This window comes from Agelaius phoeniceus, chromosome 31 (genome assembly GCF_051311805.1).
Source record: "Agelaius phoeniceus isolate bAgePho1 chromosome 31, bAgePho1.hap1, whole genome shotgun sequence".
NCBI classification, from domain to species: domain Eukaryota; kingdom Metazoa; phylum Chordata; class Aves; order Passeriformes; family Icteridae; genus Agelaius; species Agelaius phoeniceus.
The window spans coordinates 993911-1008213 of NC_135295.1; the positions used below are offsets into that span (position 1 = coordinate 993911).

The window sequence follows — 14303 nt, forward strand, 5'->3', positions numbered from 1 at the left end:
TTTTTTTTTTGTTGTTTTTTTTATTTTTTTTTTTATTTCGACAGAAAAACCAAAAAAAAAAAAAATAGAGAAAAAAAGTCAATTCTGAAAGGAACTGCAATAAATAGCAAATAAATAAAGCCTTGAGCCCAGGGGGCTTCACTGCCCCTCCCCAACGCCCCCCAAACCCCCCCCACCCCCCAAAATCAACCCAGCAGGTCCCAAACCCCCCCAAAATGGGGGGGACACGGAGGGGGCCCAACACCCCCCGTTATGTACAGTGGGGATGGGGGTGAAGAGGGGGGGCACTGGTTTGGGGGTGCTGGGGGCACTGGGGTGGGGTTTGGGGGGGCTGGGGGGGCGTTGACCCCGTTTGGGGGTGCCCTGACCCAGTTTGGGGGATCTGGGGGTGCCCTGACCCAGTTTGGGGGGGCTGGGGGGACATTGGACCCAGTTTGGGGGGGACCCTGACCCAGTCTGGGGAGCTGGGGTGGCACCGACCCCGCCTGGGGAGGGCTGGGGGGGAATTGTCCCAGTTTGGGGGTGCTGGGGGCACTGGTTTGGGGGGCACCGGCCCAGTTTGGGGCACTGGTTTGGGGGCACTGGTTTGGGGGGCACCGGCCCAGTTTGGGGCACTGGTTGGGGGGCACCGGCCCAGTTTGGGGGCACTGGTTTGGGGGCACTGGTTTGGGGGTTTTGGGGTCCTGGGGGTTCCTGGCTGGACACGGCCCCAGTTTGGCTGGTGGGGGCCGGCACCCCCCGGATTTGGGATCATTTGGGGTTTGGGATTATTTGGGATTTGGGGCCAGGCAGGGCCGGAGCCTCGTGTCCGTGTCCGTGTCCGTGTCCCTGTCCCCAGTCTGGCTGCTCCTGGTGTCCCCTGGATTTGGCTGGTTTGGAGTTCCCAGGAATTCCCGGGATCAGCCACTCCGTGTCCATCTGGCTCCTTGTGGGGACATCCCCAAAAGTGGGGACATCCCAAAATGGGGACGTCCCAAAAAGTGGGGACATCCCAAAAAGTGGGGACATCCCAAAATGGGGACATCCCAAACAGTGGGGACATCCCAGAATGGGGACATCCCAAACAGTGGGGACGTCCCAGAGGAGTGGGGACATCCTGGGGTCAGGGCATTCCGGTGCTGAAGCGTCCCATGGCTGGGGAATTCCGGGATCGGATCATTCCAATGTTGGAGCATCTGATGGAATGTTCTGGTGTTGGAAAATTCTGGTCCTGGATCCCTCAGACCTTGGAGCATCCCAGTAATGGAGCATCCCCAGGGTGGAACATTCCAGATTGGAGCATCCTGGTGTGGGATCTGCTGTGGGATCATCCTGCTGTGGGATCATCCTGTGGCATCATCCTGCTGTGGGATCCTCTGCTCTGGGATCTCCTGTTGTGGGATTGTCCTGCTCTGGGATCCTCTGCTGTGGGATCATCCTGTGGCATCATCCTGCTCTGGGATACTCTGGTGTGGGATCATCCTGTGGGATCATCCCGCTGTGGGATCTGCTCTGGGATCCTCTGCTGCAGGCTCATCCCACTGTGGGATCCTCTGCTGTGGGATTGTCCCAGTATCAGAGCATCCCCATGGTGGAACATTCCGGTATCAGAGCACCCCAGGGTCAGAACATCCCAGTATGGAGCATCCCAGTGTGGGAACGTCCTGGTGTGGGAACATCCTGGTGTGGGATCACCCCGGTGCCAGAGCATCCGAGGGATGGAACAGCCCAGTCCCGGTCCATCCCAGTGCTCATCCATCCCAGTCCCAGTCCATCCCAGTGCTCATCCATCCCAGTACTGGTCCATCCCAGTGCCAGCCTACCCCAGCAGCAGCCAATCCCAGTCCCAGTTTATCCCAGTCCCAGTTTATCCCAGTCCCAGTTTATCCCAGTCCCGGCCCATCCCAGTGCTGGCCCATCCCAGTGCTGGCCCATCCCGAGGGGAAACTGAGGCAGGTTGTGGGCGGAGCGGGTGGCAGTGGCAGTGTTGGGGTCCCGCTGCGCCCCCGGGAGGACATTGGGGGGGCCGCGTCCCCCCCTTTGGGACCCCCAAAAACCCCCAGGAACCCCCAAAACCCCCCCCCATCCCAGTTTGGAGCTGCTTTTGGTCCTGTTTGGTGAGAAAAGCCCCAAGAAGGGTCCCCGGGGGGGGGGAGAATGAGGGGGGTCCTTTTGGGGTCCCCCCAGGGTGGGCACGACCCCCCCCAAAACCGGAGTGGATGCGGCTGCTGTTGGGGGGGGCACTGGCACCCTGCACTGGGCTGGACTGGGATGGACTGGGGGGGTCGGGGGGGGCCTGGAGGGGGGGGTCCATCCTTCCTGAGCGTGGGGGGGTCTGGGGCCCCCCCACAGCAGGACCGAGCCCCCCCCCCCCCCCCCCCCCCCCCCCCGGGCACCGCTGGGTTTGGGGGGGGCTGCTCTGCAATGGGGGGGGCACCCAAAGGTGCTGCTCCGGAGCCTCCGGACCTGGGGAGGGAAAATTTGGGGATGGAGGGGTTAAACAGAGTTTGGGGGGCACTTCCTGCCCCCCAAAACCCTGAGACACCCCAAATCCTAATGGGGGATACCCCAAATACCCCCGCAGGCATTTCCAGCCCTCCTAAAACCCTAAGACACCCCAAATCCCAATAGGGGGATATCCCAACTGGAGGTTTGGGTTTTGGGGGGCTCAGGGGCTTCCCAGCCTGGGGGGGTCATGGGGGGTCCAGGGAATTTCTGGGGGGACGTCCCGGGGGGCATCTCAAGGGTTTTCCAGCCCTGAAGAGGTTCCAGGGGGTCCCAGGGTGTCCCAGATGTGTCCCAGGGGTGTCATGGAGGTCCTGAGGTGTCTCAGGGGTGTCCCAGGGGGTCCCAGAGATGTCCCAGAGGGTCCTGAGGTGTCCCAGATGGTCCCAGGGGTGTCCTGGGCGTGTCCCAAATGGTCCCAGGGCTGTCCCGGGGGTGTCTCAGGGGTGTCCCAGGGGTGTCCCAAGGTGTCCCAGGGCTGTCCCAGGGGTGTCCCAAGGTGTCCCAGGGCTGTCCCGGGGGTCCCGGGGGTCTCACCAGGCTCAGTAGGGCCGGTTGGCGTCTTTGGGCCTCTTGAGCTGCACCTTGAGCCGCTTCATCCCGATCTGGAAGCCGTTCATGGCCTGGATGGCGGCCTGGGCGCTCGCGGGGTTGTCAAAGCTCACGAAGCCTGCGGGGACATCGGGGGGGTGTGGGGACAAGGGGACATGGGGACATGGGGACATCGTGGGGATATGGGGACATGGAGGACATGAAGGATTTGGGGACATTGTCCCCATGTCCCCATACCCCATTGTCCCCAATGTCCCAGTGTCCCCATATCCCATTATCCCCATTATCATTGTCCCCAGTGTCTTTGTGTCTCTGATGTCCCCCCATGTCCTCATGTCCCCATTGTCCCCATATCCCACATTCATTTCCCATTATCCCCATTGTCCCCGTGTCCCTGATGTCCCCACAGTCCCCATAGTTCCCGATGTCCCCAATGTCCCCATATCCCATCTCCCATTATCCCCAATGTCCCCATTATCCCCATTGCCCCTGATGTCCCCATTGTCCCCATTGCCCCTGATGTCCCTGATGTTCCCATGTCCCCGATGATGTCCCAATGTCCCCAGTGCCCCCATATCCCACATTGCCTATCCCATATCTCAATGTCCCAATGTCCCCATTATCCCCATTATCCCCAATGTCCCCATTGTCCCCAATGTCTCCAATGCCCCCATTATTCCCAATGTCCCCATTGTACCCAATGTCCCCATTGTCCCCAGTGTCCCCATTGTCCCCATTATCCCCAGTGTCCCCATTATCCCCATTGTACCCAGTGTCCCCATTATCCCCATTATCCCCAGTGTCCCCATTATCCCCAGTGTCCCCAGTGTCCCCATTGTCCCATGTCCCTACCGAAGCACTTGCTCTGGTTGGTGGCCCTGTCCACGAAGACCTTGGCGGAGATGACGTTGCCGAAGGGGAGGAACATCTGCAGGATCTCGGTGTCGGCGAACTCCTGGGGCAGGTGGTAGATGAAGATGTTACAGCCCTCGGGGCCTGCGGAGGGAGCGGGGTCACACCTGGGACTGCGTCCCCAAAACCGACCGGACCCCACAACCGGGGCTGCCAACCCAAACCCGACATGGGACCCCAAAACTGGGGCTGCCAACCCTAACCCAACACAGACCCCAAAACCGGGGCTGCCAACCCAAACCCGACATGGGACCCCAAAACTGGGGCTGCCAACCCTAACCCAACACAGACCCCAAAACCGGGGCTGCCAACCCAAACCCGACATGGGACCCCAAAACTGGGGCTCTCAACCCAAAACGGACACAGCACCCCAAAACCGGGGCTGCCAACCCAAACCCAACACAGACCCCAAAACCAGGGATGCCAACCCAAAACTGACACACAACCCAAAACCGGGGCTCTCAACCCAAACCAGACATGGACCCCAAAACCGGGACTCTCAACCCAAACCTAACACAGACCCCAAAACCAGGGCTGCCAACCCAAACCCAACATGGGACCCCAAAATGGGGGCTGCCAACCCTAAACTGACACACAACCCAAAACCGGGGCTCTCAACCCAAACCAGACACGGGACCCCACAACCGGGACTCTCAACCCAAACCCAACATGGGACCCCAAAACCGGGAATGCCAACCCAAAACTGACACAGACCCCAAAACCGGGGATGCAACCCAAAACTGACACAGACCCCAAAACCGGGGATGCCAACCCAAAACTGACACAGACCCCAAAACTGGGGCTGCCAACCCAAACCAGACACGGACCCCAAAACTGGGAGTCTTCACCCATAACTGACATGGGACCCCACAACCGGGGCTGCCAACCCAAACCAGACACAGGATCCCAAAAACGGGGCTGCCAACCCTAAACTGCCACTGACCCCAAAACCAGGGCTCTCAACCCAAAACTCACACAGACCCCAAGCCGGGGCTGCCAACACAAAACTGATACAGGACCCCAAAACTGGGGATGCCAACCCAAACCCACCGTGGGACCCAAAACCGGGGCTCTCAATCCAAACCAGACACGGCACCCCAAAACCAACTTAAACCTGACACGACCCCAAAACTGCCACTGACCCCAAAACCAGAGCTCTCAACCTAAAACCAGACACGGGACCCCAAAACTGGGGGTCTCAACCCAAACAAAACATAGGACCCCAAAATCGGGGCTCTGAACCCAAAATGGACACAGCACCCCAAAACCGGGGCTGCCAACCCAAAACTGCCACTGACCCCAAAACCAGGGCTCTCAACCCAAACCTGGCTCCTGCTTTGGGTTCACAGCTCTGATTTGGGGTCCCAAGTCTCAGTTTTTGGGGTCCCAGGGCATTTTGAGGGTCCTGGGAGGTTTTGGGGGGGTTGTCTCAGGTGTACTGGGGAGTTTTGGGGGGTCCAGGGTGGGGGGGGGGGTCTCAGGTATACCAAGGGGGTCCCAGGACATTTCAGGGGTCCCGGGGGGTTTTGGGGGTCCCGGGGGGGTCTCAGGGGTCCCGGGGGGTTTTGGGGGGTCCCGGGGAGTTTTGGGGGGTCCCGGGGGGGTCTCACCTTCACGCTGCTGCTGCTGCGGGGGGGGCGGGGGGGCGAGCAGGGGGTCCCGGGGGGGCGAAGGCCGGGCTCACCAGCCCGTAGGCGGCCGGGTACGCGGCTGGGGGCACGGGGGGCACGGGGGGCACGGCGTCACCGGGGACATCGGTGCCCCCAGGGCCACCCCAGTGCCATAAAACACCCTCCCAAAGCCACCAGTGCCACCAGTGCCACCCCAGTGCCCGCCCAGCACCACTCAACACCCTCCCAGTGCCCCCCAGTACCCCACAGCACACCCCCAGTTCTTCCCACTGCCCTCCCAGTTCCCCCAGCCCCTCTCAGTGCCCCCCAGTACCACACAACCCCCTCCCAGTGCCCTTCCAGTGCCTCCCAGTCCCTCCCAGTGCCCTCCCAGTGCCCCCCAGTCCCTCCCAGTCGCCCCAGTACTCACCAGTGTAGTGCTGCATGCCAGCGTACGCCTGCTGCAGGGGGTCCCCGGGGGCCGCGGGGCTCTGGGCTGGGGGCACAGGGGGGGTTAGGGGGGGGCCCGGCGGGGCTCGGGGGGCTGGGGAGGGGTCGGGGGGCACCTGGGAAGGGGGGGACCCCCCCGGCGTAGACGGCGTCGGGGGCGGGGGGTCCCGCGGGCTGCGCGGGCACGGGGCTGTAGCCGTTGACGCTCAGCGGGGCCGCGATGGCCGGGACGGGGGTGGCCGCCATGGCCGGGGGGGTGCTGGTTCCTGGGGACAGCGCGGTCACCGCCGGGTCAGCACCGGGACAGCTCCGGGACAGCCCCGGGACAGCACCGGGACAGCCCTGGGACAGCCCCGGGACAGCACCGGGACAGCACCGGGACAGCCCTGGGACAGCCCCAGGACAGCACCGGGACAGCCCCGGGACAGCACCGGGACAGCCCCGGGACAGCCCCAGGACAGCCCTGGGACAGCCCCGGGACAGCTCCGGGACAGCCCCGGGACAGCACCGGGACAGCCCCGGGACAGCCCTGGGACAGCACCGGGACAGCTCCGGGACAGCCCCGGGACAGCACCGGGACAGCTCCGGGACACCCAGGGGACACCGGGACCGTGATCCCGGAGGGTGGGGAACCCCCCACTGGTTCAGTGGTGGTTGAGCGTCCCCATCCCATCCGTGGTGTCCCCATTTATCCCATGTCCCATCCCTGGTGTCCCCATCCTACCTCTGGTGTTCCCATCCCACCCCTGGTGTCCCCATCCCATCTCCATGGTGTCCCCCTATATCCCATGTCCCAATCCCTGGTGTCCCCCCATGTCCCATGTCCCATCCCTCATGTCCCCATCCCATCCATGGTGTCCCCCCCATATCCCATGTCCCATCCCTGGTGTCCCTCCCCATTGTCCCCATCCCTGCTGCCCCCCACCACCAGCACCCCCATCCCCGTGTCCCCCATCCCCTCCCCGCTGTCCCCCTGTCCCCTGTCCCCGTTACCTGAGGAGGGTGGCAGGGGGGTGGCGATGAGCCCGTTGGGGTTGACCGTGCCCATGTGCTGCATCTGGACGGCCATGGTGGCCATGGGGCTGAGGTAGGCCGAAGTGCGCGGCCACCAGGGCCGCCTGCTGCTGCATCAGCTGTGGGGACACGCCTGGCACCGCGTGGCCACCACCACCCCAGGGACCCACCCTGGTGCCACCACCGCCCTGGGGCCCACCCTGGTGCCACCACCGCCCCGGGGCCCACCCTGGTGCCACCACACCACTGCCCCGGGATGTGGGACCGGCATCTCCCATGGATGTCACCCCAGTGCCACCAACACCCTGGGACGTGGGACCAGCATGTCCCCATGGGTGTCTCCCCAGTGTCCCATCCAGGACCAGCATCTCCCCATGGATGTCACCCCCCATGTTCCATCCAGGACCAGCATGTCTCCATGGATGTCACCCCAGTGCCACCAACACCCTGGGGTGTGGGACAAGCATGGTCCTATGGATGTCACCCCCCGGTGTCCCATGCAGGACCAGCATGTCCCCATGGATGTCACCCCGGTGTCCCATCCAGGACCAGCATCTCTCCATGGATGTCACCCCCAGGACCAGCATCTCCCAATCCCCCCAGTGTCCCCAGTCCCTCCCAGTGTCCTCAGTGTCCCCAATGTCCCCAGTCCCTCCCAGTGTCCCCAGTGTCCCCAGTGCCCCGTACCGCCTGCGTGTAGGCGCTGTAGGCGCCGAACTGGAGGGCGATGGGGCTGAACATGCCCAGCTGGCTGGTGACCCCAGTGTCCCCAATCCCCCAGTGTCCCCAATGTCCCCAATGTCCCCAATGTCCCCAGTCCCTCCCAGTGTCCCCAGTGTCCCCAGTGCCCCGTACCGCCTGCGTGTAGGCGCTGTAGGCGCCGAACTGGAGGGCGATGGGGCTGAACATGCCCAGCTGGCTGGCCACCTGCTGCATGCGCCGAGCCCCCGCTCCTTCTCCGTGTCCGCAAACTTCACCACCAGGCTGGACGAGGCGCCCTGCGGGGACACGGCGGTCACTCGTGGTCACTCACGGTCACTCGTGGTCACTCACGGTCACTCGTGGTCACTCATGGTCAGTTGTGGTCACTCACAGTCACTTGTGGTCAGTTGGGGTCACACGGAGTGGGGCAGTGGTGGGAGCGGTGATGGGGGTGATGGTTGGGTTGTAGTGGGGTGAGGATGATGGTGGAGGTGATGAAGAGGATTAGGATGGGGTTGATGATGGGGACAGTGGTGAGGATGACAATGGGATGATGATGCAGACGTTGGTGAGGATGGTGATGGGATGATGGTGGAGAAGATGGAGGGAATGATGAAGGAGTTGATGAAGGAGAGGATGGTGGGAACAGTGATGATGATGAGGAAGGTGACGGTGGGGGTGATGGGTCCGATTGTGGAGATGATGAAGACAATGGTGGGGATGATGAAGGTGCTGAAGAGGATGATGATAGGGACGATGACAGGGACAGCAGTGGGGATGATGATGGGGATGATGGTTGGGTTATAATGGGGTGAGGATGATGATGGGATGGTGGTGGAGATGGCAAGGAAGGAGGGCATGAGGAGGATGATGGTGGGGACAATGGTGGAGACAATGGGGGGATGAATGATGAAAGAGGTGATGAAGAGGACGACGGTGGGGATGATGGTGAGGATGATGATGGGATGATGATGGGGATGGTGGTTTGGTTGGTAACGGATGAGGATGATGAGGGGACATTAGAAGGGTGATGAAGGAGAGAGGGATGGTGGTGAGGTCAATATCGAGGGTGATGATGGGGCGATGAAGAGGATGGTGGGGACAGTAATGAGGATGATGAGGAGGATGATGAAGGGATGACAAAGGACACAATGAGGGAGACGATGATGAGGATGATGGGGGTGATGAAGGTGACAATGGGGATGACAACCATGATGAGGATGATGAAGGGGACCATGAAGGGGACGATGATGAGGATGATGAAGGGGACAATGGAAAGGATGATGATTAAGATGATGAAGGGGATGATGATGAGGACAATGAAGGGGACAATGAAGAGTACAATGAAGGGGACGACAAAGGGGACGATGAATGAGGATGCTGAAGGTGACAGCGCAGGGGATGATGATGAGGACAGTGATGGGACGATGAAGGGGACAGTGACAAAGGTGACACCGCAGCTGACAGCGCTGAGGACGGTCCCTCACCGGCAGCGTGCGGCTCCCGTGCAGGGCAGCGATGGCGGCCTGGGCCTCCGCGTGGCTCTGGAACTTGACGAAGGCGCAGCCTGGGGACATTGGGGACATTGGGAACATTGGGGACATCGGGGACATCGGGAACATTGGGGACATTGGGAACATCGGGAACATCGGGGACATCAGGGACACTGGGGGCATCAGCCCCATGGCAGCTCCAGGGAGCTCTGGGGGTCCCACCCCACCCCTACACCCCCATCACCCCATGGACCCCCCCAAACCCCATTAACCCCATCCCTGCCGTGCTCCCCCTAAACCCCATCCCTGCCCCACAGATCTCCTGTGCCCGCCCCCGGTGACCCCCGTGGGACCCCCCAGGACCCCCCGAGGGACCCCCCAGGACCCCCGAGGGACCCTGCCCACCCCGGGGTGTCCCCCCCGGGTCCCCCCACCTTTGCTGGTGCCGTCGGGGCCGCGCAGCACCGTGCACTCAGTCGATGGTGCCGAAGGGCTCGAACATCTTGCGCACGTCCTCGTCCGCCTGCTGCTTGCTCAGCATCCCCACAAAGAGCTTCCGGTCCTCTGCGGGACACAACCGCCGGTGACATTGGGACAGTGAAGGTGGCACTGGGACGTGGGCATGGGGACACGGGCACGGGGACACCGCGGGTGGCATGGGGACACTGCAGGTGGCATTGGGACATGAGCAGGGGGATATGGCCATGGGGACATGGGCACAGGGACAGTGTGGGTGGCATTGGGACACTGCACATAGCACTGGGACACGGGCATGGGGACAGCGCGGGTGGCATTGGGACACAGACAAGGGGATATGGCCATGGGGACAGGGGCACTGGACACCATGGGTGGCACTGGGACATGGACAGGGAGACACCAGCATGGGGACACCAGCATGGGGACATCGGCACAGGGACACCGTGGGTGGCACCACGACACTGGCAAGGGGACATCACAACTGGCACTGGGACACTGGCATGGGGACAGTGCCACGCAGAGGGGTGTGACACTCCAGGAAGGATGGGGGGGGGACATTGGGTGGGGACATTGGATGGGGACACTGGGATGGGATGGGGACATTGGGAATGGGCAGAGGGTGACAGCTCCTGGGAATGGGGACACGGAGGGACACCCCAGATGGGGGACAGGGACAGAGGTGGGGTGGCCCTGGGGGTCTCACATTGCGGGGTGGCCTTGGGGTAATGTGGGGACACCGGGGTTTGGGGACAGGGTGGTGGGGGATTTGGGGAGATCTGGGGGGGGATTTTGGGGTGATTTGGGGGGGGGATTTTGGGGTGATTTGGGGGGGGGAATTTTGGGGGGATTTTGGGGTGACTTGGGGAGGGATTTTGGGGTGATTTGGAGGTGATTTGGGGGGGGGATTTTGGGGTGATTTGGGGGTGATTTTTGGGGGATTTTGGGGTTTTTTGAGGGCGGTACCTCCTCGGCTCTCACTGTCCGCCGGCTTCACCTGGATGGGCCGGTTCATCTGGGGGGAGGGGACACAGGGGGGGTTGGGGACACACAGAGACCCCCCCCAAACCCCCCCCAGGCCATCCAGCACCTCCCCCCACCCCCTCAGAGGGTCCCAATCCCCCCCCATCCCGCCCCCCAAAGATGCTCCGGTCGCCATGGCAACGCCGGGCCTGCATCCCGTTACCTGGCAACGGGAGCCGCTGCCGTGGGGGGGGGGGGGGGGGGAGGGAGGGGAGGGGCCCGGGGGGCCGCGTTAATGAGCGCCCCTCCCCCACCTGCGTTAATTGGGGGGGGGAATGGACCCACCCCCGCCCCTCCCCCCCCCACACCCCGGAACCCCCCAGAGGAACGGGGCGGGGGGGGGGGAGGGCGCAGATGCGCGGTTGCCATGGCAACGGCCGGCTCCGCTCCATGGCAACCGCCCACTCATCCCCAATTTACCCATCGCCGTTGCCTGGCAACGCCGCTGACGTCATCAGCGCTCGCGATAAACAATGACGGGGATGGGGATGGGGGGGGGGCAGGGATGGAGATTTGGGGGATTGGGGGGGGTGGGGGACGGGGACCCTCCCAGGCCTGGTGTGACCCCGCCCCTCCCCCCCCCCCCCCAAAAAACCCCCCTCGGGGTGTGGGGGAGGGGCGGCCGTGCCCCCATCTCGGGGGGATTTGGGGGAATTTGGGCTGCGGGAGGTGGGGGTGGCGGGGGGGGCGGGTCCATCCCCGGCTGACCCCGCGCGTTCCTTTCGCCCGCCGAAAGCGAAGGTGCCCCCCCCCCCGAGCCCCCCCCCCCCGCCATGAGCCCCAGATGGCGCTGGAAATGTGGAAATGCCCCCCCCCCCCCTCCGGGCTGGGGGCGTTAATCCCCCCCTAATCCCCCCCCCCCCCCTGCGCTGGATCAACCCCGGCCGTGCAGAGGGGGGGGGGACACAAAGAGGGGGGGGCGAACAAAGCCCCCAACCCCCCCCCAAACCTACACTGGGACCCCCCCCCCCTCCTGTGCTCAGCGCAGCGCGGGGGGGGCCCTGAGGGTGGCGCCCCCTCCCCAAATTCCCAGCGCTGCGCGGGGGCAGCTGCTGGGGCGGGGCCGGCCCCTAATCCCCCCCCCCAAAAAAAAACCCCATTCACCCCCCCCACCCCAATCCACCCCCCCAAGCCCGGATTTACGGCCCCAAATCCCGGGATTATCCCGGCCAAGCCAAATCCCCCCCGGGCCTGGCGGGACACGCGCGGAGCCCGCGGGGGGGGCGCGCCCCGAGCCCCCTCCCCACCCTGGGGACCCCCAAGTGCCCCCCCCCCCCCCCGCCCCTCATCCCCCAGGAAGCCTCGAACCCCCCCAAAATCAGCCTGGGGGGAGGGAATGGGAGGTGGGACCCCCCCAAAATTGAATTAAGGGGGGGGCAGCGGGAGTTTCGGACCCCCCCCCCCCCAAATCTTGGGCTTTGTTGTCTCCGTGCCCGCCCGGCCGCGCTTCATTAGCGCCGGGCCCTCATTAGCGGCGCTAATTAAACACCCCTCACAGATGATCGGGGGCGCCCCCGACCCCCCCAAAATCCCCCCCGCAGTGGGGACCGGGGTGGTCCTGAAAAGGGGGGGTGGGGGGGTGATTTTGGGGGGATTTTGGGAGGATTTTTAAGGGGTTTCGTGGTGATTTTTGGGGGATTTCAGGGTGATTTTGGGGGGCATTTAGGGCTGATTTCAGGGGGATTTTTGGGGGTTTCAGGGCGATTTTGGAGGGGTTTCAGGGTAATTTTTAGGGGTGATTTTGGGGGATTTAAGGTTGATATTTAGGGGGGGCTTATAATTGATTTTTGGGTCGTTTCAGTGTGATTTTTGGACTTTCACTGTGATTTTTGGCGTTTCAGGGTGATTTTTAGGGGTGATTTTGGGGATTTACTGGTGATTTTTTTGGTTGGTTTCTGGGTGATTTTTGGGTGGTTTCACTGTGATTTTTGGCGTTTCACTCTGATTTTTTGGGGTTTCACTGTGATTTTTGGCGTTTCCCTGTTATTTTTAGGGGGTTTATGGGCGATTTTGGGGTGTCCCGGGTTGGGGGCTCACAGGGGGGGATTTGGGGGTGCCTCGAGAGGGGTCCCCACGCCCCCCACTCACCCCCGGCAGGGTTTTCTGCTCGTGCAGGGCGCTCTGGGCCTTCAGGGCCGACTCGCGGGCGCAGTAGGTCAGGAAGGCGCATCCTGGGGGGAAGGAGGGGAAAATAAAGGGTCGGGGGGCTTGAGGGGGGACCCCCGAGGTGTCCTCACCCCCAGACGGAGGTGACACAGAGGGTCTGGAGTGGCCAGAGAGCCCCAAAAGTAGCGGGACCCGCCCCTCAGAACACCCACAGCCCCACAGACCCCAAAGAACCCTGACAGACCCCAAAGAACCCCCAGAGACCCCAAAGAACCCCCCCGAAGCCCCCAGACCCCACATTTTGGCCCAGTGACCCCCCCCAAGACCCCTGGGGGTCCCACAGAGACCCCGAGGCCCCCCAGGAGCCCTGGAGACCCCCCCAGTTCCGGTGCCCATCGGGGCACAGTCGGTGCCGGGGGTTTGGGGGGGCTCAGGGACCCCCCCCCGGGTGTTGGGGACACCCCTGTGGGGGCAGCAGGGCCCTGTCACTGTCACCTCCGGCTGTGACACCCCCAGGGACACGCAGTGACCATGTGACACCCCAAAACAACAGACACAGCACCCCGAAACAACACCCGGACACCCCAAGACAACACCCGGAGACCCCAAAACGTCACCCGGGACACTCAAAATGACACCCAGACACCCCAGGGACACCCAGAGCTGGTGTCACCCTCACAGGGACCCATGGGGGTGATGATGTGACACCCAACACCCCGCCTGGCACCCCAAAACGACGCCTGACACAACACCCCGACACCCCCAGGGCCGGGTGTCACCTGGGGGGGCACCCACGTGACACCCAACACCCGAAACAACACCCGGCAGTGCCTGGAACCGCTGCACCACCTGCACAACAGCCCAACAACAACAGCCCAACAACAACAGCCCAACAACAACAACAGCCCAACAACAGCTGGGTACAACACCCCAGCAACACCCAGAAACCAACACCCAACCAACAACACCCAAATGGCACCTAACAACAACACCCCAGCAACAACAGCAACAGCCCAAGAACAACAGCCCAAGAACAGCCTAAAAACCAGCACAAAACTCAAAAAGCCCAGCCCAAGAACAGCCCAACAACAACAGCCTGACAACAACAGCCTGCACTCAGCCAGCCCCACAACAGCGGGTACAAACACCCCACAGCTGACACCAACACCTCACAGCCACCCCCAGCACCTGGGGTACAACACCGTGACACGGGGTACCCCCGCTGGGCTGGGGGCTGGGGCTGTTCCCGGTGCCCTCGGCTGTACCCGGGGCTGTTCCCGGTGCCTGGGGCTGTACCCAGGGCCTGCAGCTGTAGGCTGAGCTGTGGGTGTTGCTCAAGGCCTGCGGCTGTACTGGGGCTGTTCCTGGGGCTGTTCCTGGGGCTGTTCCCGGTGCCCTCGGTTGTACCCAGGGCTGTTCCCAGGTACCAGGGGCTGTTCCTGGTGCCCTCGGTTGTACCTGGTACCATTTGTGGGGCTGTTCC

The 14303-nt window shown here is 63.0% G+C and overlaps 1 protein-coding gene across 1 annotated transcript; it reads right to left on the reverse strand.

Annotated features, from left to right (window-relative positions):
- On the reverse strand, positions 1–12951 carry LOC129132073 (CUGBP Elav-like family member 3). The gene is given in 16 exon segments (XM_077192174.1): positions 1–2445; positions 3022–3154; positions 3889–4032; positions 5559–5596; positions 5598–5658; positions 5989–6054; positions 6125–6274; positions 7002–7108; positions 7110–7141; positions 7878–7969; positions 7972–8020; positions 9212–9291; positions 9652–9691; positions 9693–9781; positions 10658–10706; positions 12803–12951. Coding segments are annotated over 14 exon segments (1125 nt in total). The 5' UTR covers positions 12803–12951; the 3' UTR covers positions 1–2445; positions 3022–3026.
- Positions 12952–14303: the final 1352 nt, after the last annotated feature.